The sequence below is a fragment of the Mixophyes fleayi genome, chromosome 9, assembly GCF_038048845.1.
Source record: "Mixophyes fleayi isolate aMixFle1 chromosome 9, aMixFle1.hap1, whole genome shotgun sequence".
In the NCBI taxonomy this organism is placed as follows: Eukaryota; Metazoa; Chordata; class Amphibia; order Anura; family Limnodynastidae; genus Mixophyes; species Mixophyes fleayi.
The window spans coordinates 93,849,763-93,872,176 of record NC_134410.1 but is presented as its reverse complement, the minus strand read 5'-3'; the positions used below and the strand labels follow the sequence as shown (position 1 = coordinate 93,872,176).

General features: G+C 39.6%; 1 protein-coding gene and 1 long non-coding RNA gene across 4 annotated transcripts in view; one reads left to right on the top strand and one right to left on the bottom strand.

The window, feature by feature from the left end:
• Positions 1-11,831, bottom strand: part of LOC142101656 (uncharacterized) — a 43,158-nt gene extending 31,327 nt beyond the window's left edge. The window contains exons 1-2 of one of the 3 annotated variants that reach the window (XR_012679103.1): positions 11,694-11,831; positions 2,247-2,523 (exon numbers count right to left, since the gene is read on the bottom strand). This is a non-coding gene — a long non-coding RNA (uncharacterized LOC142101656). The remainder of the gene's footprint in view (positions 1-2,246; positions 2,524-11,693) is intronic. The other 2 variants (XR_012679104.1, XR_012679102.1) reach the window with 2 other exon arrangements.
• Positions 11,832-11,864: 33 nt separating this feature from the next.
• On the top strand, positions 11,865-20,607 carry RBMX2 (RNA binding motif protein X-linked 2). Its single transcript, XM_075184689.1, has 6 exons — positions 11,865-11,951; positions 14,569-14,684; positions 15,977-16,028; positions 17,059-17,188; positions 17,311-17,482; positions 17,948-20,607. The coding sequence occupies exons 1-6, from the start codon at positions 11,947-11,949 to the stop codon at positions 18,277-18,279; spliced, it is 807 nt and encodes a 268-aa protein (XP_075040790.1). The 5' UTR covers positions 11,865-11,946; the 3' UTR covers positions 18,280-20,607.
• The last annotated feature ends 1,807 nt before the right edge of the window (positions 20,608-22,414 follow it).

The window sequence follows — 22,414 nt, the reverse complement described above, 5'->3', positions numbered from 1 at the left end:
CAAAGGTAGCTCTAGGACTGTTGTGCTGGGTAGTGTTGCTGAAAGCACAGGTGACCCACAAGATGGCACTGCAGGAGTTGGTGAAAACTTGTTGACTACTGCCTCAACAAATAGTTGTAAGTCAAATAGGATGGGGTGATTAGTCTCAACCAAAGGATTTGCCCATTCCATAGTCTCTGCTCTAAAATTTGATAACAAAAACAAAACTTGCCTCTTTGGGTCACTGACAAGGCCAGATACTGAGGGGAAAAAAGAAGCACGAAACCTCAGTATAGCACTAAATTGAGAAAGGTGCCCCTCAAAGGTAGGTGACAGCTCCAACTGGAGACCCTCGACAAGAGGCGGCTTGGGCTGGGCACACTTGGAGGTGGACCCAGACTGGGTGGCAGACTTGACAGCAGGCCCAGAATGGGCAGCAGACTTGGCAGCAGGCCCGGACTTGGCAGCAGGCACGGACTGGGCGACAGACTTAACCTAAAATTTAATTCCTCAATAAGTTTGTGAGGATAGGCGGACCAGATTCATGAGGCAAATTAGGGCCCAATAAATTTGACACTTATGAAATGCTTGTAATTTTACTTACGTATACCATAGCAACATCTGACAAAAAGGTCTAAAAGCACTGAGGCAGAAAACTTTGTGAAAACCAATACTTGTCATTCTCAAAACTTTTGGCCATGACTGTAGTGAGCAGAAAGGCTTTGGAATGCCCCTCTGACCTCTTAAGATCTAGGGGCACACTGCCATTTTTAATTGTTTCATTTTTATTGCACAGGGCCTGGTTTATTACAGGAGGCGAGTGAGCCTGCATAGCATTTCACTGAATGAGTCCCATGAAAAGTATAGGCCTTAAGCAAAGAATTGCATTTTTCCAAGCAATGTCCAAGCGTTAAAAACTCATCAATAGGGCAACAGTAGACAGAGCACATACCGCAACATTGTGATATCTATTAATTAATTAGGAGGGCATTGTAAAACCATCGATCAACTACAGATCAATTAACTTTTCAACCTTGAACATGAGTAGTCAGTTTCATAAAAAATTATCAGACGAGAACTTTACAGATCAGCATATTATAGTCGGAACCCACTTAGCACACTTGGCAATGCACTTTGTAAGTTCAGTGATGCAAACAACAGGCAATGGCCTACCAAGCAGTGGTTGAAGTTAAGATGTTCATATGATTCATCCACCACTATGTTCCTAACAAACAGACGAGGGTACATGTGAAGCCAAAGCACTATACAGCCCCAAATGCTTTTTTCCAACAGTGAATTGTTCTGTTGGTTCCATAATGTGGCGGGCGCATTTTCTGTCATGGTTTTGGGTGCAGTCATTTAGTCCAGGTCAATGCTAATCGCTACTTAATGGTACCGAGTGAGCATCTTCACCCCATATTGCAGCATTCCTTTTCTGTCAGGAGGGGTATTTTCCAAGACGACAATGCCACAAAGCATGTGTGGTTAACCAATGGTTTGATGAGCATGTTATTCATATGTCAAGGCCTTCTCTGTCACCAGATCTGAACACCATCAAGCTTTTATGGGATATTCTGGAATGACACCTGAGACAATGTTTTCCTCACCATCAACCAGGCATCAGTTGAGTGAGTGACGTTTTTGTGGAAAAATTGTGCTACATCCCCCTACACAATGTCAGACATAGGTGGATTCAATGCCACAATATATGCACGCCATACTGGTCGCACACAGTGGCCAAAAGCCTAAGTGACTTTATATTAGTGTTTAAAAAAACAAAAAGAATTCACAAAAGATAATTGTTCCCCTACTCTCCAGACAGAGAAGAAGACAGACATAGAGACATCTTTGAAGTGACTATATTTTATGTCTGATATGTTTTACTCTGGGTACTGCACTATTTAAAATATAATTTATTATGTCCAAAACAATGAAAGTTAGATTGAAAAAAAATGTAAGAAAATGTTCAGTCGCAAAAAACCCCCCACAAAACTTTGTATAGAAGAGTATCAGATATAAATAATTGGTAGCTCAAGGTAATGCACGTTTGGTGTTCTGATTCAAGCATATAATCAACAGAATTATCAGTAAAAAAGTAATAAAGAATGTGACATTTCAAATGAGTGGAGCTACATACAAAATAAGTTGACAAAAATCATGGTGGCATATTAGTTATACAATGGGTGAAATAATCAATCTTTATAGGTGAATATATGCCTAATGTGCCAAATTAGAAAACTTGACTTTTACACATGGAGTATACATACTCACTGTTTCTTTATCATGGTTTGCTGCCTCTGAATTGTGGAGCGAAACACTTGTAATTTCAGTCAGCGAACTTTGTTTTCTGTTTTGGTGGATTGGCACGGGACGGCAGCATACACAATGGAGCCAGAGTGCAAAGAATAAAATGCCTCTCATTTTTCCATGACCAAATAAAGAGTGAAAGAGGAGCCATGAATATTTACAGACCATTTTTTCTCTTCTGTCTCGTTCCTTGGCAATCACTGTCTACATCTGACTTTGTTGCTTGTCCAGAGAGTTCTAATTCCAAAGCATTTAGATGTCATACTAGTTTCCATAACAACAAAGAATCTTAGATAAAGCATGCATCAACTGACACCAACATCTATATTATTACATCATAATATTACTTATGATACAGTATGGCCTTTATAATATACATTTGAAGCTATTTTTGAAGTATAATTAAAAAATAGGCATGGGGAATTTGAAATGGCAATTTAAAAAGGTTTTCATACAGGTTCAAATTTACGAAAAGGCTATTCTGTTTTTGTTTTATCAAATGCGATATGGTTATTTATTTATATATATTATTTATTTATATAGTGACCCATATTATGCAGTGCTTTAAAGGGAATATTCAATATCATATATACTAGAAGAATATCCCTTATGCTTAGGTGAAATTGCCCTGAAACATGAAAGAATATTTGATCAATGTTTTGGGATTCTTGAACAATATTTCTCAGACAATGGATTACACTTGTTCCCTTCTGCAATAAAGCACAATAAACATTATAAGATGCAAGAGCATGCAGTTTTCATGTGTTTGACAAGACTCCATTCAATTAAATGAATGGCGCCATGCTCGGCACAAAAAATGAATCAAAAGCATTTTATATAGTCTTCATGTTCAAGAGGACTCCATAAAGTTGAATTTGTGGTACTCTAGTTGGGAGTCGCCAACCCCCATACAGAGGAGAGACCTTGGTTCGAGATAATAACTGGGCACTATTAGAAGATTAGCTTTTATTGACAGGTACCAAGGGAAAGAAGAGGAGACAGAGTGTTTTGGGGCATTCCCAGGAAAATTGGTTAAAGTCAATAGAAATTTATAAGTAAATGACTTTAGAAAATTCAATGTTAACAAATTACAATATAACTTATTTCAACATTCTAGTATTCAATATATGTTCCTAAAAATGTATGCTAGTGTGTTTCTTATATATAACCTATATATAACCCTAGGGCAGCATGGTGGCACAATGGTCAGTAATGCTGCTTCACAGTACTGGGGTTATTCAGTTAGGTTTTCAACAAGGGTCCTATCGATGTGTAGTTTGTATGTTCTCCCCATGTTTGCATGGATTTCCTCCAGGCGCTCTGGCTTCTTCTAAAGACATATATAGTAGGTTAATTGTCCACAGACTAAAATGAATCCTAGTGTTGTGTGAGCTTGTCCGTTAGGGAACTTAGACTGATATATATTATCTGGACAGTGTTGCATACTGCTATTTAATTAAGCAATAATAGATAAATCACTATTCAATTTAACTAATATGCAGATATTTATTATTCATATTATACCATTCTTACGAAGTTCTTCTAAATAGAGTAATTCTTTAAATAGTATGCTACTTTAGTGTACCAAGGTCCTAGGCCATGAAGTAATCAAGGACAGCTCTGCTATAAGCAAAGTTCAGCAATACACTCTAGTGTACTAGAATAATCAGGTGTGATAGTTTCTATCACTAAGCTTTTGGGTTGTGTTTGTTTGGTTAGTTCCCTTATTCTTTTTCACTAGCCTTAGTCATCTTACCGGAGTATGTTCACCTAGACAATACTTAATTTGTTGGTGTGCAGTAATAAGTGTGCAGCAGGTGAGTTTTCGGTAAAGTCACTTATTACCATATCCTTGACAAAGTCCGTAGGAGTCGACAAAATGTGTTGATTATATCATCTACATAGAAGACAGATAGGACTTGTTGAGCAGAAGTGCCTGGCTCCTGTTCGTCACACAGCCATGTTAGACCTGCAGACTATTAATGCTCGGCTTGCATTTCCAACACGGCTACTCCAGCTATAGAACACTAGCATCCCATCAAAAGTTATAGCCACCCATACAACATACTGCACCCAGTGTCTCCCCAGACACAAGGATAAGCACTTGCATATAGGAGCCAATACCTCATCTGTGTCAGTGTTTGCAGCACCCAGGAAAGAACCAGTTGGTTGGGGTAGCAATCAGAGACACATTACGTCTGGCCAATTTAGCATGGCAGCTAATTGAATCTCCCCCAAAATGTCTCAACTTTGCTATGTGTCAGTTAAACTAGGAATAACGTAGATAGCACAATTGAATATAAAGGACATCAATTAGAGTTAGGAGCAAAGCAAAAAAAATGAACAAATTTTTCAACTTGACAAAACCATATTGCACTGCGGGAGAGGAATTTAAAATGAGCAGACAGTAGGCTGTTCCCATTCTGACTCATTATTAGAAAGCATAGAATGTAATTGGGAGCAGCCGGCTGGAGGGCCGCAGGTGAAAACTTGGCAGGCCACTGACAGATGGCAGATAGGTAAACATTTTGGTATATTTATCATAGGGCGAAAATCTCTATAGCAGGATAAAACAGGTGTTTTCTCCAGGCCCACGCCAGTGATAACATTCCCCAGGGTTTCACATTCAACTTAAAAAAATATAATTCTAACAAATAATGGCTCCGCTATGGCGCACCTGGATAAATGCTGCCTACATACTCTTAGAGGTTCACCATAAAAGCCTATTTAACAAGCACTGCAGTGGTACAAATCGCCATCCATTTGAATAAAGCATTTTTTCAATGTACAGTAATTTTAGAATATGTTTACATACTTTATTGTATAATATTTTTTACAATTTTTTTTTTTTTTTACTAAGAGGAATTGGAAGCCCAAGTCTGGGCTCTCAGTTCCACTGCACAGGTCTGAACAGGCAAGCCGGGTCACGTATGCACATATCTCCGAAGATTGTCCCAACACAGCATTAAATTAACATTTACCTCTCTGGGATGGTACAGATCAGGCAGCTAAGTATTGATCAGCTGCCATGTTGAAATTTTGTTGATAAATTAGGGCGACAGGTGACTTTTTATCACCACGATTAGCGGGGGAGAAAATCAGCCTTAGCACCACGTGACAGACTCTTAAATGTCAATGTTTATGGACCTTAGGCTCCTCACAAGGATATTAAAAACTTCATCTGAGCTATTTCGTAGGTGGCTTTCTGTTCCATTCAATGCCATGGGAATAGAAACCACAGCCTGAGGGAAAGTGAGTAAAATGCCTGGGTGCATGTGTAGGCACACACAATTTCTTATTCAACCACCTCTGAAATGTTAAGCTTTTTATCCAAATTGGCAAAACTAACAATTATAAGCATGTGTGAGAAAACTGGGTTCAAGATCAAATTTCCACTTTGACCACTGTTCTATATGCTATGCAGGGAACCCCACTAGAGTATAAGCATTCTGGAATCAATCATACCTCCCAACTGTCCACATTGAAGTGGGACAGTCCCGATTTCAACTTTGGTTCCAGGACAGTTGGGAGATGATGGGTGTTCCTTGGGCAACAGGTGCGTGTGGCATATCACTGGGGGGCTTCGTATGCCCAACGTGTAGTGAACATGCCTGCATGTAGCCTGAACACACAGCCCTTTTTGTGAGTGCATCAACGATTTGGAACAACCAAAAGTTGGGTGGTATGAATCTGTGGCCTAGTCATTTGGCTCTGTTAAAATAACAAGTTTGGACATTAACACAAGCTTAAGCCTGAAATATCCTAAATGCCTAGTAACAAATGGTACACATGCTGCATTGAAACTAGTTTAGCTGCATCATGTAATTGTTATTGCACAGACACACATAAATGCATAGTTGCTTACTCTCCCGGAACATAAGCTAAACTCCCGGACAGAGCTGGATTAAGGCTTTGGGGGGCCCGGGGCACTTAAGACAGGGGGGGCCCCTAAGATCTCAAATTAAGAGCATAGTGTCTTCATTGGGTATAAGGCTGTAAGCATTGACATATGCTGCATTTCAACACCTATAGCCAGCAGTACAACATTTACAGATCTCCCCAGAGGGCTCGCCTAGGTTGTCTGCACAAGAAAGTCATTACTTACACAAACTAAAATACTTTACATTAAAACAATCATCAAAACCCCACATTAAAATGGGCATTGACACCACACATTAAAACCAGCAATGATACCACTGATAACGCACATTAAAACTAGCAATGATACTGCACAATAATACTAGCAATGATACTGCACATTAAAAATGCCATTGATAACACACGCTATCTATCTATTTATATAGTGCCACTAATTCCGCAGCGATGTACAGAGAATCCCCATTGGAGCGTACAGTCTAAATTCCCTAACACACACACACACAGACAGACACACAAACAGAGAGACTAGGGTCAATTTAATAGCAGCCAATTAACCTACCAGAATGTTATTGGTGTGTGGGAGGAAACTCACGCAAACACGGGGAGAACATACAAACTCCGCACAGATAAGGCCTTGATAGGGAATCTAAATCATGACCCCAGTGCTGTGAGACAGAAGTGCTAACCACTAAGTCACCATGCTGCCCATAAAACCAAGATGTTTTTTTGTTCCCATTTACATAAGGCAGTGTAAATAAATCCTTCACTGCTATGGAGAGTAGCACTGAATAAAAAAGGAAAAGACAAAACTCTGCATACGCCACCATCTTTAAAAATATCACAAAAAACCCTGCTTCTTATTCCTGTCAAATATATATATATTTGTGCACTGTTGTAACAATAATATCAAAACTAGGCTCTCTGAATTCTAAGTGATATTAAAGGTTCGATGGAACTGACTATTCTCACTGACAAGGCAGGAATGGTTAGGTAAGCAAATGACAACAGACAAATCCTTGTTCCACCTAAGGCCTGTTAACCAATGGTGTAAAAAAAATGCAGGTTTAAAACGCATATAAACGATATGCATCATCATTCAGTTCACATTTTGCATATTAAGGGTTTTCTACTTATATATGATTTATTTGTTTTTCCACAGTTTAAATATGTGCCCAGCAGGGCCGGACTGGGAGTAAAAATCAGCCCTGGCATTTCAAGCATACAGGCCCATCTCTGTTGATGAGCAGGACAAAATCGTGTGCCGCTGGGCAGCAAATCCTGACTAAGCGGGACAGTCACCCACCAAATTCAGGACAGTTGGCAGACTGTCCTCGTCTCTCCTACCTGTCTTGTCATTGTCCGCACTTGTGGCTGCTGGTGTCTTTAGATCAGTTGCTGCTTGTCTGGATCCTGGAATGTTGGAGGCCCTATTAGGAAAAAAAAAATGGGTACATGAAATTTAGAAAACTCCAACCAGCACCGGTGTTAAATCAATATAGCACCCACGTTTTAAATTTAGGCCTCACTCCAGCCCCAACATTAAAATAATAGTATTCACATTTGATAAATACATCTATTTCCCTCCAACTAGCCCTGACATTAAATAGTATATACATTTAATAAATATACCTATTTCCCTACAACCAGCCCCAAACATTAAATTAATAGTATTCCCATTTAATAAGTTAACCTATTTCCCTCCCTCCAAACAACCCCAGCAAGAAATTAAATAGCATTTATGTTTAATAAAAATAACCATTTCCCACAACCATCTCAGGCATTAAATAATTCATAATCACATTCAATAAATATACCTCATTTTCCCCAAACAGCCCCACATTCACTTAATAGTACACATTACAGTCATATACTGTCGTCCCCCCCCACACATTACAGTCATATACTGTCCCCCACACACATTACAGTCGTATACTGTCCCCCACACACATTACAGTCGTATACTGTCCCCCCACACACATTACAGTCATATACTGTCCCCCCACACACATTACAGTCATATATTGTCCCCCACACACATTACAATCATATACTGTCCCCCACACACATTACACAGTCGTATACTGTCCCCCCACACACATTAGTCATATACTGTCCCCCTACACACATTACAGTCATATACTGTCCCCCACACACATTACAGTCATATACTGTGTCCCCCCCCACACATTGGCCATTTTTATTGTCCCCCTCCTACAGTCATTGCCCCTGCATACATTGTCACTCACCCCCCTTTCCCATGCATACATTGTCACCCACTCCCCCCCCCCTTCCCCCTGCAGACATTTTCCTCCCCCTGCAGACATCACTTCTCCCGTGCAGTAATTTTTAGTTATTGCCACCCCAGCCCCCCTCCGCAGTACCTGTCACTATCCCCTGGACGGATTAGAAAAAAAACAGCGCACCAACTTACCGGAGGCTCCTGGGCGGCTGCGTCGGCGCGATGTGACGTCATCGCGTGGCCGCGCGGAAGTTTAAAAAAAAAAAAGAGAGAAACTATGACGACTCACCTGCTTACTTTCTTGGTGCTTAGGAGGAGCTGCTGCACATGCGCAGCAGCTCAATTTCGGACATTTTTGACAGTACAGCAGCTGCGGTGCTGCTGTACTACTGGCAAATGTTTAGAGATCATCCAAGGGTTAAGGAGTGCTCGCATTTGTCAGGGGGCCCCCGCAGTCGTATTTCACAGCAACTGGCAGGTGAGGTGATGCGGGGGGCCCTCGGAGAGAGGGGGGCCCGGGGCACGTGCCCCCCCCTTAATCCGGCTATGCTCCCGGATACCACTGCAACACTAGAATGGGCACTACTCTCCAGCACACAGAAAGAGGTGCGCTACATGAAAATGACCACTGCTCTCCATCACTCACCAGCACACAGAAAAATGTGCGCTACAAGAAAATGGACATTGCTGTAAAGAGGTGTGCTAAAAGAAAATGGGTGCCACTCTCCTACACCGAGGACTGATGTCACAAAATGACTTTAAAAGAAACGTCTGTTTGTGTGTGTTCCATAGTTGCCTACTCTCCCAAAATGTCTGTAAGACTCCCAGATTATTGGGAGATCCTGGGAAGGTAGGCTAGATCCCCACTTTGGGCCGGATGAGTCTAACTCATGAGTGTAAAAAGCACTTTTAGCCAAGGATCCGTCTCAGTCAGAGTGCAAACCTCTCTGCGCTTAGAGAGGTGGAACGGAGAAGGTAGTGGGCGAGCCTAGCAATGTAAAGGCATATTTACGCACCTTAGATGCTCTGTTGAGTTGAAAGCAGCCGCAGATAGGTCTCAAGGAGACGTACCTTTGCGGGTGCTTTCTATTGGTGCAACAGACCTTGCTGTGTTAAAAAAGAAGTAATAAAATTATTATTTTTTCTAAAAAAAGCTGTGCAGCACATCCCAAACAGCATAACCAATCATTGTGCTATTTGAGGGGAGAAGCACAATATTTTTTTACATTAATTTATTCATTTATCTGTTTTACAGGGCCGTTCTGACTGAAACACTTAAGTGTATCATGCGCTCTGGCCCATAAGGCAGATAAAGAAATGTGTTTGTGGAATTTATATAGTATTCTGAGTCGCACAGACCTGCTTCTCGAAATACTAAACTACGGAACGCAATTTACACTTACAATTTCAGTGTAAATCGCACCCAACTCTACATCAAGCCCTGTGCCTCCTGAATTATCAGCTTCCATGTGTGCGCACATGATGATACAACGTTGCGCGCCACTCACAAAAGTCAGTATGATATATCAGGGAACAGCAAGAGGAATATGAATCCTCACCACTCAAAGGGGGGTATTGAATTGTTAAGAAATCCCACCGCGTAAAAACTACTACCGTTATAACGGTAGTAGTTAGCTGGATTTCAGCTCGAGGATCAGGGAGCTGCGAGCTGAAATCCAGCGAGAAAATTACTGTAGTAACGGTTTTTCCGCGCACTATTACCATAATAACGGTAATAGTGCGCGGACTGCAGGATTTTCGCCGTTTCCGCCCACAATTGAATACCCCCCAAAGAGTGAGCAAAAGACTTGCATTACAAGAAAAGATAATCAGTCCTAGATATATTTTCATAAATAAACATTGAGGTTAATTTTATCGTAACTGTTCATTTTGACAAGTATGGATTTAACAAATAATTACCAATAGTTGACTCACTCATTTTATTTTGAGAATATTTTGCTTTTTAAATTGAGTTTTATGGACATCATAAAAGTTATATTTTATTTGTGTTTATTTTTTGTCTACACTTTATGATCATAATACATTAAGTAAATTATTAAAAAAAAATTAATTGGTGTTTACTTCTTGCATTAAATAAGGTTTCCTGAAAAAGTTGTTGGACTCACTTTGAATTTTATGGGGCATATTCAATTAGCAACGTTACTCGCAAAAGTAACGCGGTGTTAAAAGTATTGTAGTTAGTAAGGTAATTCTAACCCGGATTTCAGCTCCCCCAGAAACCGGCGTTAAAGGTACCGTAATAACGGTAATTACGTGCACTATCACCGTAATAACGGTAATAGTGCGCAAGCCCCGTTACTTTTGATAGTAACGCCGCCAATTGAATATGCCCCTATGGGGAGAATTAAATTGGCCACGTTACGAGTAAAAGTAGCGCGGCCTGCACATTATTATGGTAATATTGCGCTTTATTACGGTAGTTTAAACGTTGTTTTTTTAAAACTATCGGAATAACGGTAATGGTTTTAATGCAGCGGATATTCGGGGGGGATTGAATTCCCCCCTATGTCATGAAGGACAGATATATATCCTGAGAAATATGAGTGCCTCACATGTATTATTCTTTTCTTTTTTTAGTAATCCTATCACCGGAGTTGCCATAACTACCAGTAAATTAAAAATAATAATCCCTTCAGCCCTGCTACCATATACAATCGCTGGTGGTGTGCCACCCATACACAAACCCTTCTGGCTGCATGCATCACACAGAGTCAGGTTCCAACTGGGCGGCATTAGAAAAGACCATGGGTGGTGCTAGACCGAAAACTTTGTATGAGCTGGACACGCACCATTTGGCTTTGCGCAGATTATGTTTGTAAGTATGCATAAATGCATGCACCTAAACTCAATGTTAGCATGTGTAACTCCCATGTCATAATCCAGGACTGGCCAACCTGTGGCTCTCCAGGTGTTGTGAAACTACAAGTTCCAGCATACTCTGCCAGCAATTCACTACTTACTTATTGACTGACAGAGCACACAGGGGCTTCTAGTTTCACAACTGGAGAGCCACAGGATAGCCAGGCCTATAGAGTTTGAAAAGCTGTAAAAATATAATAATAAATAAATAAATAAGTATAATGTCCATAAGAACGAAATCTGTCACTGCAATTCTTACACTTATATGTTCAAATTGATTAGTGCAGAGTGACACCCACGAACATAATGGGGTTTTTATTTGGTATGGCAACTCACGGCACGTTACAAAATGAAACAAAACTTCTGATCAGTAGCTGTAGATCACGTCACTTGTTAAATAGGACTGTACCTAAATAAATCCATGTGTTCAACTGTTCTGGGATACAAAGCCCTAATAAAGAGAAAATGCAATTTTCAACCAAGAGCGGGAGGAAACAGCTGCCGGACTACACAATGACACCAGATGACTCGTCATGTGACGTAGCAGGTCCGCGTCCTTCTCCAAAACAGGACACGCCCACTTCCGGTCGCCACTGGAAGTGTTTTTATATTTCGCCAGTGACCAATTATTACGTCATTACAGAGCGACGAAAGCATCTGAAATGAAGTAAGTTTATATTGGGAAGATTGCAATGGCTGCAATTTCCTTATATTTTGTGTAGTTAGACAACTTCTAATATGTTTATACATTATTTTTGTTGTCTTCGCTAAAGGATAGTAATACATCGCAAATTTAGGTCTTTATGAGAGCTTGGCAAGTCATGGACATTCAAGATACATGGTTAAAGTAATCATTGCAGATTAAAGGGTTATCCCTGCATGAAAATCATATTTCTGAATTATGAAGATAGTCGAGTAAGTTAGGAACGTAGTGAATTCGATCTCATTTTAGCGAATTACTTTGGTCCTTCCCCGAATACTATAGGTTTTGTTGCAGTGTTAAACAGATGTCTGTTTTGAAAATAGCTGATGCTGCTTTCACCTGTACAACTGCCTATTATTAATCCTCTAGACCAGGTTCTCAGGCAGAGTGCATAATGTGAACTGGAAACTAACAAATTAGGAAATGCCTTCATATTGCTGTTGCAGCTAGTGAAACCACTTCCTGCTCATCCTGGGTCAGCGTGAGGTAACTAAACTTGGAGCAAACCTGCAGTATAACATAGACCTCCCGTGTCTCTTTAAGACTTCTACAGGTGAAGGGGTCCTGTAGTCATAAACTGTGGGTAGTAACTGGAGTCAACATATGTAAGTAAATATAAGTGTAATAAATCATGCTGACTTCCATACGTGACTTCTGATAAAGAGAGATAAATTAGCAGCAAGACTGCATGGTGACAGTGGTGTTCAGTGTTTCTATAAAAGGCTTCTATTGCAGCTGAAAAATAATTGCCCATCTTTGCAAATTTATTTAGATCATGTTCCAAATTTATTTGTTTTCTTTTAACTTTGGGACTTGTATTCCTTATTGAGTCATATCTTAATTGGGATAAAATGTATTGGGACAATTAGGTCTTTCTAGGTTTGCATCTGTAGTGTGATTTAATAATAGGTTGTGCTTTGTGATTGGACTAATTTATTATTGATTGAACATTTTGTATGTAGATAAATCTTATTTTTATTTTCCAGCCTCTAGTGTGTAAGGAGTAATTTTTATGCTCAGTTTTATTTAATAGTTTAAATTTCCATGCAAAAAATTTGCGTTTGCTATAGTGATTCACAGATGTATTCATTTTTTTTCTATGTTCTATATTGTGTTTTTCACAATTTGGAAGTGGTGGTATGGAAAATTTAATCGAATGCAATGTTAATTTTTTAATCAAAGCAGTAGAGGAAGTTGAGGTACCACCGTAATCACCCCCCCCCCCCCAACGCACTTCGATCATAGTATATATCAGTGGTTCCCAAACTTTTGCAGTTCACGGCACCCTTAGAGTCTCCACAATTTTTTTTCACAGCACCCCTCCAAAATAATTACCGAGCAGTCCCGTTTTATAAGTAGTCAAAAAGACGTAATAAGTATTTAGGTCAGAACAGAAATACTTATTTAATTGTATGCAGAAATAATACACATAAATCCAAGGGAAAAGAATTTATTTATGTATATTTTTTTCAATTATATTTCTGTCAAAGAATAATTTACAGCTAACACACTCGGTGCCCCCCCCCCCCTGCATCCACACACTCGGTGCCCCCCCCCCTGCATCCACACACTCGGTGCCCCCCCCCTGCATCCACACACTCGGTGCCCCCCCCCCTGCATCCACACACTCGGTGCCCCCCCCCTGCATCCACACACTCATTGCCCCCCCCCTGCATCCACACACTCGGTGCCCCCCCCCCCCTGCATCCACACACTCGGTGCCCCCCCCCCTGCATCCACACACTCGGTGCCCCCCCCTGCATCCACACACTCGGTGCCCCCCCTGCATCCACACAGCCCTCTGCCCCTCGCTGTGCCCCCTCTGTATCGCGCCGTGGACAGGAAAAAGAAAAAAAAAAAACTACTTACCAATCCGGCGGCGTCCGGGACCCAGCATCCTCCTCCTTCCTCGCTTCTCACTGAATGCCGGGCGCCGCCGGATTGGTAAGTAGTTTTTTTTTTTTTCTTTTTCCTTCTTCTTCCTGTCTACGGCACCCCTGTGACAGCGCTGCGGCACCCCTGTGACAGCGCTGCGGCACCCCTGTGACAGCGGCGCACAGTTTGGGAACCTAGGGTATATATTGATATATAGAGATATATTTCAGTACATACACAGCTCCAGGAGAGGCAGTCTAAAGTTGGAAACACCAAACCCTGGCAAGAGATAACACGCAGCATGGAGATCTGGCACTGATCACAACATCTCCGAACAGGGTGTACAGTGGGGGAGAGGGTGGAGCTGGACAGACGAGCAAGCAGGTTCGGGGTTCACTTGCCATAAAAGTGGCTGCAGTGCTTCTTCACAGGCGGGAGCTACATTTACAGCTCTCTGTATTTGTATGTGGCTCGAGAGCCATGGATTTGGCTACCCTTGGCATAGAGTCTTCTTTTTTCATACTATATATACAACAGTAGTCTGCCTTTCTTTGTTTGAAATAAAGCTCTAGTGTTCCTTTTCCTACTTTGTTTGGGGTACTTTGTTTCTCATCATCAAAAGGATCCATCTAAATCTTTATTTGCAAATATGTACTTTTCTCAATGTCAAAATGTATTTTAACCCCTATTTTTTACTATTTTGCAGTCCATTAACAAAAGTGAAATTGATTAATGAGCTGAATGCACGTGAAGCAAGTCTTGGTGTCAGGGAGTCTGTGTCTTGGCATCAAGATTACAAAGACAGCGCTTGGATTTTTTTGGGTTAGTTAAATTGCATTGTTGTGTTTAATATTAAGATAATTTCTTGCCTAGTAATTACTCCTAATGTTATATCACAAGTAAATCAGATTGGGGTGAATGAGAACAGTCTGAGAACCTCCAACTTAATTTTACTAAATACTCCTGATTGTCTCATCTACAAAAGTTTTATTGCAAGTGATAACCTAGTTCCAGCTCCGGCTTGATAGACGCTGCCATCATGCCAACAAGCTTATTTACATCCTTTCACAATACAAGGGATTGTACGCCGGACTTGGATAGATATTTGGCAGTCATGGATTTGTAAAGTCATGGTCTCTGATGCATCTTCGCCTATATATAGGTCTAATAAAATTAATATTTCATAGAATCCTGTGTCTGCCCTATTAAGTCTATAATATTTGTGCAATTCACTGTTTTGAGAATTGCAATAAGTATCAAGGTAAGCACAGTATACAAGGAGTAGACTTTTTCTTAACATGATCATAATAGCAACTTGGTTGGCAACAATAGTGCTAGTATATAACTGAACCTTGTCATCAATATCCATTATTGATGGACCTAGATCTGACTGCAGTGGATAAGTAAACAGGTGTACAGCTTTCTCATTTACTTTATTTTCTGGTCTAGTTAAATAATTAGTTATGGTTCACATCTAAGAAAGGAACCGGCCATTCAAAACGTGAACTGACTTTAGGTTTGCTAAAGGACCCATTAGTGTGGTTCGAAGAAGTCCTCAAATGCTGGGCGATAATCGTATTCTGATCATATTTTCGAACATGGCTGACAGTTATATGATTGATTTTGAACAGATTATGATCAGACATTGTGCTAGTTTGGGGCCCTCCTATATGCTAATTGCTCTAGAATTTAATTGGTTGCTATGGGTAATGATGTCCTTTCCAGATTTTCAGAATTGTCCCTTACAAACTCTTAACTATCTTTAACTACATGGTTTTGACATTTCTTTTATTTTCATGTACTGATGAACATTTCATTATGTTATACAATGTCTATCCTGTGTTATTTAACAAATTGGCATTCTTTAGGCCTATAATTTTTTTACATTTCTACTGCATGTGGGACTATCAAAGGTTTTCACAATTCAAATAAATCAAGTTTGCTATTCATGTTGAAGGATCTACTCTCTTTTCAAACAAAAGAACTAAATTAGTTTGGCATGATCAATTTCATAATAAAATGCTGACATGTGCTTATAGGGCTACTGTCAATCAGGTGATCATTTGTATGATCTCTATCGGTATGTGTTTAATTCTTTTTTTTGGTTTTTTTAGGTGGTCTGCCTTTTGAGTTAACTGAAGGGGACATTATTTGTGTTTTCTCACAGTGAGTTTATATTCTTACTACTACAATTAGTTTTGTCCTCATGATTTTGCAGATACACGGCAAACTAAAAGTGTCTTAGTAAATCTATATGCGTTGTGTGTGTATATGTATATATGATATTTTCAATCAAACATTGTATACATGGCCAGTTAGTTGAAAAGGCCACTTCTTTCTAATATACAGTTTATTCAGAAGTCTTTCCAGTTTTACTTTAATTTGGGTACAATTATTCTTGACTCAAAAAAAATCCTGTGACATTGAATAAAAAATATATCATATTTATTTGAACAGCCATGTATTTTAAACATTTTTGCGTTACTTGATATTTATACAGGCACCACACTTGAAATGGAGGAGCTGCTATGACATGAGTTTCATCCATTTGTCATTTCAGGGTTTTATTAACTGTTTCATGAGCAAGCTGGGAGACACTTGATCTCTGTTTTTTTTTTTTTAGAATGCTGCATCATTGGAATCTTTCCACCATTATGATTGTGCATGCATGACACAGTCCATTAAAGTCCATGGGAAATGCAACAAGATAGGAGCATGCTCTTTTAGAGCCTCTATCTCCCTGTCCCTGGCACTTAGAAAGCTGGGTATACCCTTGTCTTAAAGAGGGAAGTCCTGTGATGATTTATTGCCTGCTGATCATTTTTGATCAGTAGGCATTAAATAATTATGTGATGATCCCAAAGTGCTCAGCACAGGGATAAGGAAAGTCTCATGTGCGAAAGCGTAAAGTTACTGCATCTTGGGTTCATTGATATTTTCTTGAACCGCCCTTTCATGGGTAAAACATATTGCTTTGTTTTTCAGTTTATATTTCCTTTTTGAATCAAGGTGAATAGCTGCTGCAGTTATTCTCTTTTTGCCTAAACTGGCACTATCCCAGTTGACTCTACTTTATTATGTTACAATAATTGAACAATCTTTTGTCATGAAGTGGACCTGTTTGCCATTGACATTGTATTCTCGCTTTCTTTTTATTCTGTTCTATTGCTGATTTTACATTATGTTTCTTGTGCAGGTATGGGGAAGTGGTGAATATTAATCTGGTTCGTGATAAATCAACAGGGCGCTCTCGTGGATTCTGCTTTCTTTGTTATGAGGATCAGAGAAGTACAGTGCTGGCTGTGGATAATCTTAATGGAATCAAAGTGAGTGAGTGACAAACGCTAATTAATGTTGGAAAAATGACAAAAGTAGAAACACGTGTTCTCAGTTGACAATAAATGTTTACGTGCATAACTTAGGGTTGTAATTTAATTATTTGTCATAGTTGAAAGGGCGCACAATTCGTGTGGATCACGTGGCTAATTATCGTCCTCCTAAAGATGCTGATGATATTGATGAAGTGACCAAAGACCTGAGAGAGAAGGGCTGTGGCGCACGGACTCCATCTGCATCTTCATCAGAGGAAGAGCCTGGGGAACAGCGGAAAACAGAGAGAGGTTTGATGATATTTTTCATACAGACTATAGACAAACATGGGGTGTTGATTGTATTGCTTTTGCACACTATTTGAGATATCGGGACCTGAGGACAATGCCCTCAGTGACACAAGGCCTGCCGCTAGAATGCACCCCCCCCTTTCTCAGTGAACCATGGCTAAGGATTTAATATGAGTATCTGTGTAATCTTGTGACAGATCTCTGATTAGTTTAATCACGATTATGACAGAATGTTTGAGTCACTGGCAAAAAAGATTTTGTCATTCTATTATGTTTACATTTTTTCTTACAGAAAGGGGAATCTGTACAAGAAAATTTTATATATATATATATATATATATATATATATATATATATATATATATATATACACACACACACTAAATGGAAGGAAACAAAATATTATCCCTGTGTTTCTAATTAGTCAATTTAAATTCATAATTCATTAATTTGTTGTTGTGACAGAGAAAATAAAAAAACGAAAAAAGAAGCGCAAGGACCATTCACATGAAATAAACAGTGCAAGAGATATTGAAACAATTAAACAAGAACGTGATGATCCAGGGTATGAGAAATACAATACTAAGCAGCTGAATTCCAGACTCTTGAGAGATCAGCAACACACTTCGGAAAAAGAGACCAGCACAAGAAGTACTTCTAAACAACCACCCTATGACCAGCACAAAGTACATCAGACAGGATCAGATCGAAAGAGGGAACAAAAGCATCAGGCATTGGAAAATAAGCATGGAGCGAAAAGGGGAAAGGAGCATGAGAAAAAAAGGCAGTGTCTGTAAATTTGAAGTGTAAATAGCGTGGAAAACAAAGTGTTTCCAGGAAGTTAGACACTGTGTGTGGTTTCAAAGCAAAGTAGTGGACAGAGATGGTTGGGAGAAAGAATCAAACGTTGAACAATTTGAGAGGAAGAGGTGTATGTAATGCAACTGCTGGGAACAAACAAAACAACATGTATCCCCAGGTTATTTTTAAACAACTGCATAATCTTTTTGCCTGTGCACAAAATTTGAGTAATATGGACAGAAAGGAAAATACTTTGGAAAGTTCCAAAATAAATAGGCATACAGGACTCTACAATTACATGTATAATAAAAGTAAATGTTATATGTAAATGTTACACATTCTGTGAAGGCTATGTATGAAGTAGTGTGTATTTAGCACTGAAAATGGGTTAATCTTTTGGAGGGAATGATCCCTCTATTGGGTTAAAAAGATGATTTATAATATGTATATTTGAAACATGTATCCATGACAAGTCATGTAAAAACACTAGTGGTTGCTGATGTTTCAACAAATATTAAAAAAAAAATACTCCCAATAGTCCAATTTTAGATTAAATTATCAATTTTACACAACACAAGTTGAGACTGGAGCACATTATATGTCCTTAACAGCTATGCTTTTTTTTTTTTCCTCCCTTAAATGCTTACTATAGATTTTATTGTTTGCTATGTAGTTTTGTTTTATTTACTTTTCGTACATTGCCCAGCCGCCGCGACTCCCTTACCTCTGTCCCGACCGTCGCTATGACCACTGGGATGTCATTTCCGGGGGCTCGGCCTAGGCAACGGTCGGGACGCTTAGTGTGAGAGCGCCGCATCCCAGCAAGGGGAACTGCTGGGCGCTTGCGCATCTAGATAGCCTGCGGGCTAATTAATACAATGGGCTGTATTCTTACAGAGCTAGGCTCTGATTGGTTGGGGTCACTATTTAAGGCAATGAGGTCTGCTACTTCATTGCTGGTTATAGCTTCTGACTCCCAGTCTGCTGACCTGCTTGTTCCTGTTCCTGTGTATTGTATTCTGCTGAACTCTCGTGTATGACCCTTGGCTTGGGTTTGGACTTCGCTCGTGTATCCTGTGACCCTGACCTTTGGCCTGTTTACCGTTTCTCCTGTTTCCCTGTGACCCTTGACCCCGGCTTGTTAACTGGAATTGTAACTTGCTGCCGGCCCTTGACATCTGCATGGACCTCACTCCGCTTACCTGGGTTCTCCCCAGCCGGTACACACTTCACCCTCTGTCAGTCTGCAGCCCAGTCTGTCCCCACCATCAGGGGCTCCAGTGAACACCTGATTGGCAGCGTAGACTCCGGGTTGTGTTGTGCCGGCTGGAGGGGTTCCTAACACATTGCAGCATGAATGTTCATTGAGAACTGCCTTAAAGGGTATCCAGTCCTTAATTTAAAAGGTTGGTTAACATAAATAAATAAATTTTACCACCAAGGGTTAAAATCCTCCCCTTGTTTCCAGTGGATACATGCGTGACATGCCCTACTCATTGGAATAATGCAACACTCCTCTTTGTTTTTAACTTATGGCAACCAACTACACAAATTGCCACAAATTAATTTTATGTGGGTAGAATTATTGTGCTGCTATTGGACTTGAGGAAACAAGTTTTGGCAAGTAAACATTTTTATTTGGCCAGCACATACTAAAGGGGTAGTTTAGCTAATTGAGGATTCTCCCACAGCTATGTACAATACTTTGGATCCAAATGCTGTATTTTTAAAGATTATGATAATTAGACAGGCCCTTTCAGAGGTTCATAGAGGCCCAGGAAAACCCAAATTAAGAGGCCCCCAACCCCCTTTCCTTAAAAAACCCCCACACATTAAAAATGTTTTTTTTAATTGATTTTAATGCTTAAATGTATTACTGTATACATACACACAAGTGCTTATCTAGCTTTTTTTTTCCAGTACAGCAATTATTATGGAAAAATCCAACTTTCATGCCACGTCAGTTAATTTTGAACAGGGCGAGCCCATTTAAACGCTCTTGCACCATAGTTGAGCGATGATAGTTATTTACATTCTTCAGTACATTGAACGTTCGTTCACCAGAAGCAACAGATGCTGGAAAACTGAGGAAAATACGCAAAGATCCTGATGTTAGGAAACACTACAGAAGAAATCCTATTCTAGGATATCCGTAAGAACGTTTTTTGGCTTTCTTTCCAACTTAAAGTTTGTACTATAAATTTGTTTCAGGAACATTAGCTTGTCACTCAAATCTTGGGCAATATCTTTTTTGTATTGTTGCTGAAAGTTGACCGTATAGTGCATTTCAGCATCAGATTGAGTAGGTAAGTGACAACTTGTGGAGAACTCTGTTGGAATTTCAAATGTTTTTTTGCTACAATTTTGCACTCTAGAACGATCGCATCCCATTTATTGCACATCTGTTCACTTTCTTTTGTAAGACATGTGATGTCCAGCTTAGCGTCCAATGTAGCATTGAGTGCTTCAATGAGGAGGGTAGTTTGGTCGATCATTGTAAGTAGTTTTATCCACAAAGATTTCATTAGAACAAATACAAATATTTACAAGTACTTCTTAATGGACTGAATTTCTGATAGTCTATTCGGGTGATATTGAGAATATCAATATGTGATAAAGCTGTTCCCGAAGAATGCAAAACATGTGCAACTGGTTTAACAGAATCAATGCATGCAGACCATCTAGTTGTGGCTATATTATGAAGTAAAGCAGGGAGATCCTCTTTCAGAATTTCCCACCTTTGTGGAGAGGAACTAAAGATATTGTATATTTGTTGTGGTAATTGCCTCCTTACAGGATTCAGTGCAATCAACAGGCATAAGGTTTAGTATGTGGTTTCCACAGCTGGAGAAAATACAGCATGAGTCCAGTCCAGTTTCTTAACTCTAAACAAACTATTCCCTTGCAAAGTTGCGAGTCACTCACCCAGGGACGTCGCAAGGACAAGTGACGTTCTCATGTCTGTGTGGATGGATGCATCATGTGCAGAGAGACCATTAGCTGCTGCACGTTATGCCAATTTAACCAACTAACATGTTTAGGTGCTAAATTTGAACTTTAAAATTGGCAAAGGGATATATATAAAAGCAAGTTGGAAAATTTTTTAGACCCCTGCCAGTCGGAGGCCCAGGGAAATACCTCCCATAGGCCCTTCTTTCCCCCTGGTAGGGCCTGAAGATTTCTCATTTGTGAGAATAGACAGTGCGTTTTAATGGTTGATAAAACCCCAAAAACAGAAATGCATTGCCAATGGAAATTAATAGGAATATGGTCCATTAAGTAAATGTAAAGATTCAAAAAGATATTATTGTGGAACTTCAAGCTCTGAAAGCCTTTTTACAGCTTCCATATGCTGGTGTGCAAGACTAATATTCTTTGTACAGAGCTGCGGAATTGGTGGCGCTTTATAAATAAATTGTGATGATGTCGGCATTCTTCATTCATTTCTGTGAGCGATGCATTTCAATGGTCTTTTGTCCTCTTAGTGCAATACATTGCTTATTCAAGTGATTGATAAAACGGCAATTTTGCTCAGCAGAGTAAAATCACCCAAAAACACCTGAATCGACATTAAATCAATTTTTAAAAGGTTGGACAGTTTTAGGGATACATTTACTTTTATTTATGGTGATTTGGGTAATTTTAACTTAATAGTTCTCCCCCTAAGTATCATGTTCACCTGTATTGTGTGTCCCAAAAGCTTTATTGTATGGATGGGGGTCCAACTATTTGATTTTTCCTAGCATAATTAGGCCAGATCTTACAGAAGATTAGTTTTTATTTTTGTAGGACAAATAGCTAGATTTTCTAATATTACCCTTTTCACACAATTGTGGATATATGGTGCCTTCTTTTCATGAAACTGCTGCCATGCCTAACTCCACCTGTGCTGATGTGAGTGTAAAGCTGTTAATTGAAGGTGTATTACTACTTGATAGTATGGTTGCTCATGGAAATTGTCTTTGGTATACAGCCACTGGTATGTGTAGATATAGGCTTTATAAATCAAGTGATGTCATTATATATACATTTCTTTTTAAGTATGTTTGTTACAGATTTTATAGTCTCTCTTTGAATATATTTTTCAGGTGTTATAAGAAACTGTCTAAATTTGTATCCTGGCTTTGAAGC

Bases quoted from the DNA above. Each gene is read 5' to 3' on its own strand.
- RBMX2 (XM_075184689.1), top strand. The intron at 16,029-17,058 runs GTGAGTTTATAT...TTTCTTGTGCAG, and splicing joins ATTATTTGTGTTTTCTCACA to GTATGGGGAAGTGGTGAATA. The intron at 17,483-17,947 runs GTTTGATGATAT...TTGTTGTGACAG, and splicing joins ACAGCGGAAAACAGAGAGAG to AGAAAATAAAAAAACGAAAA.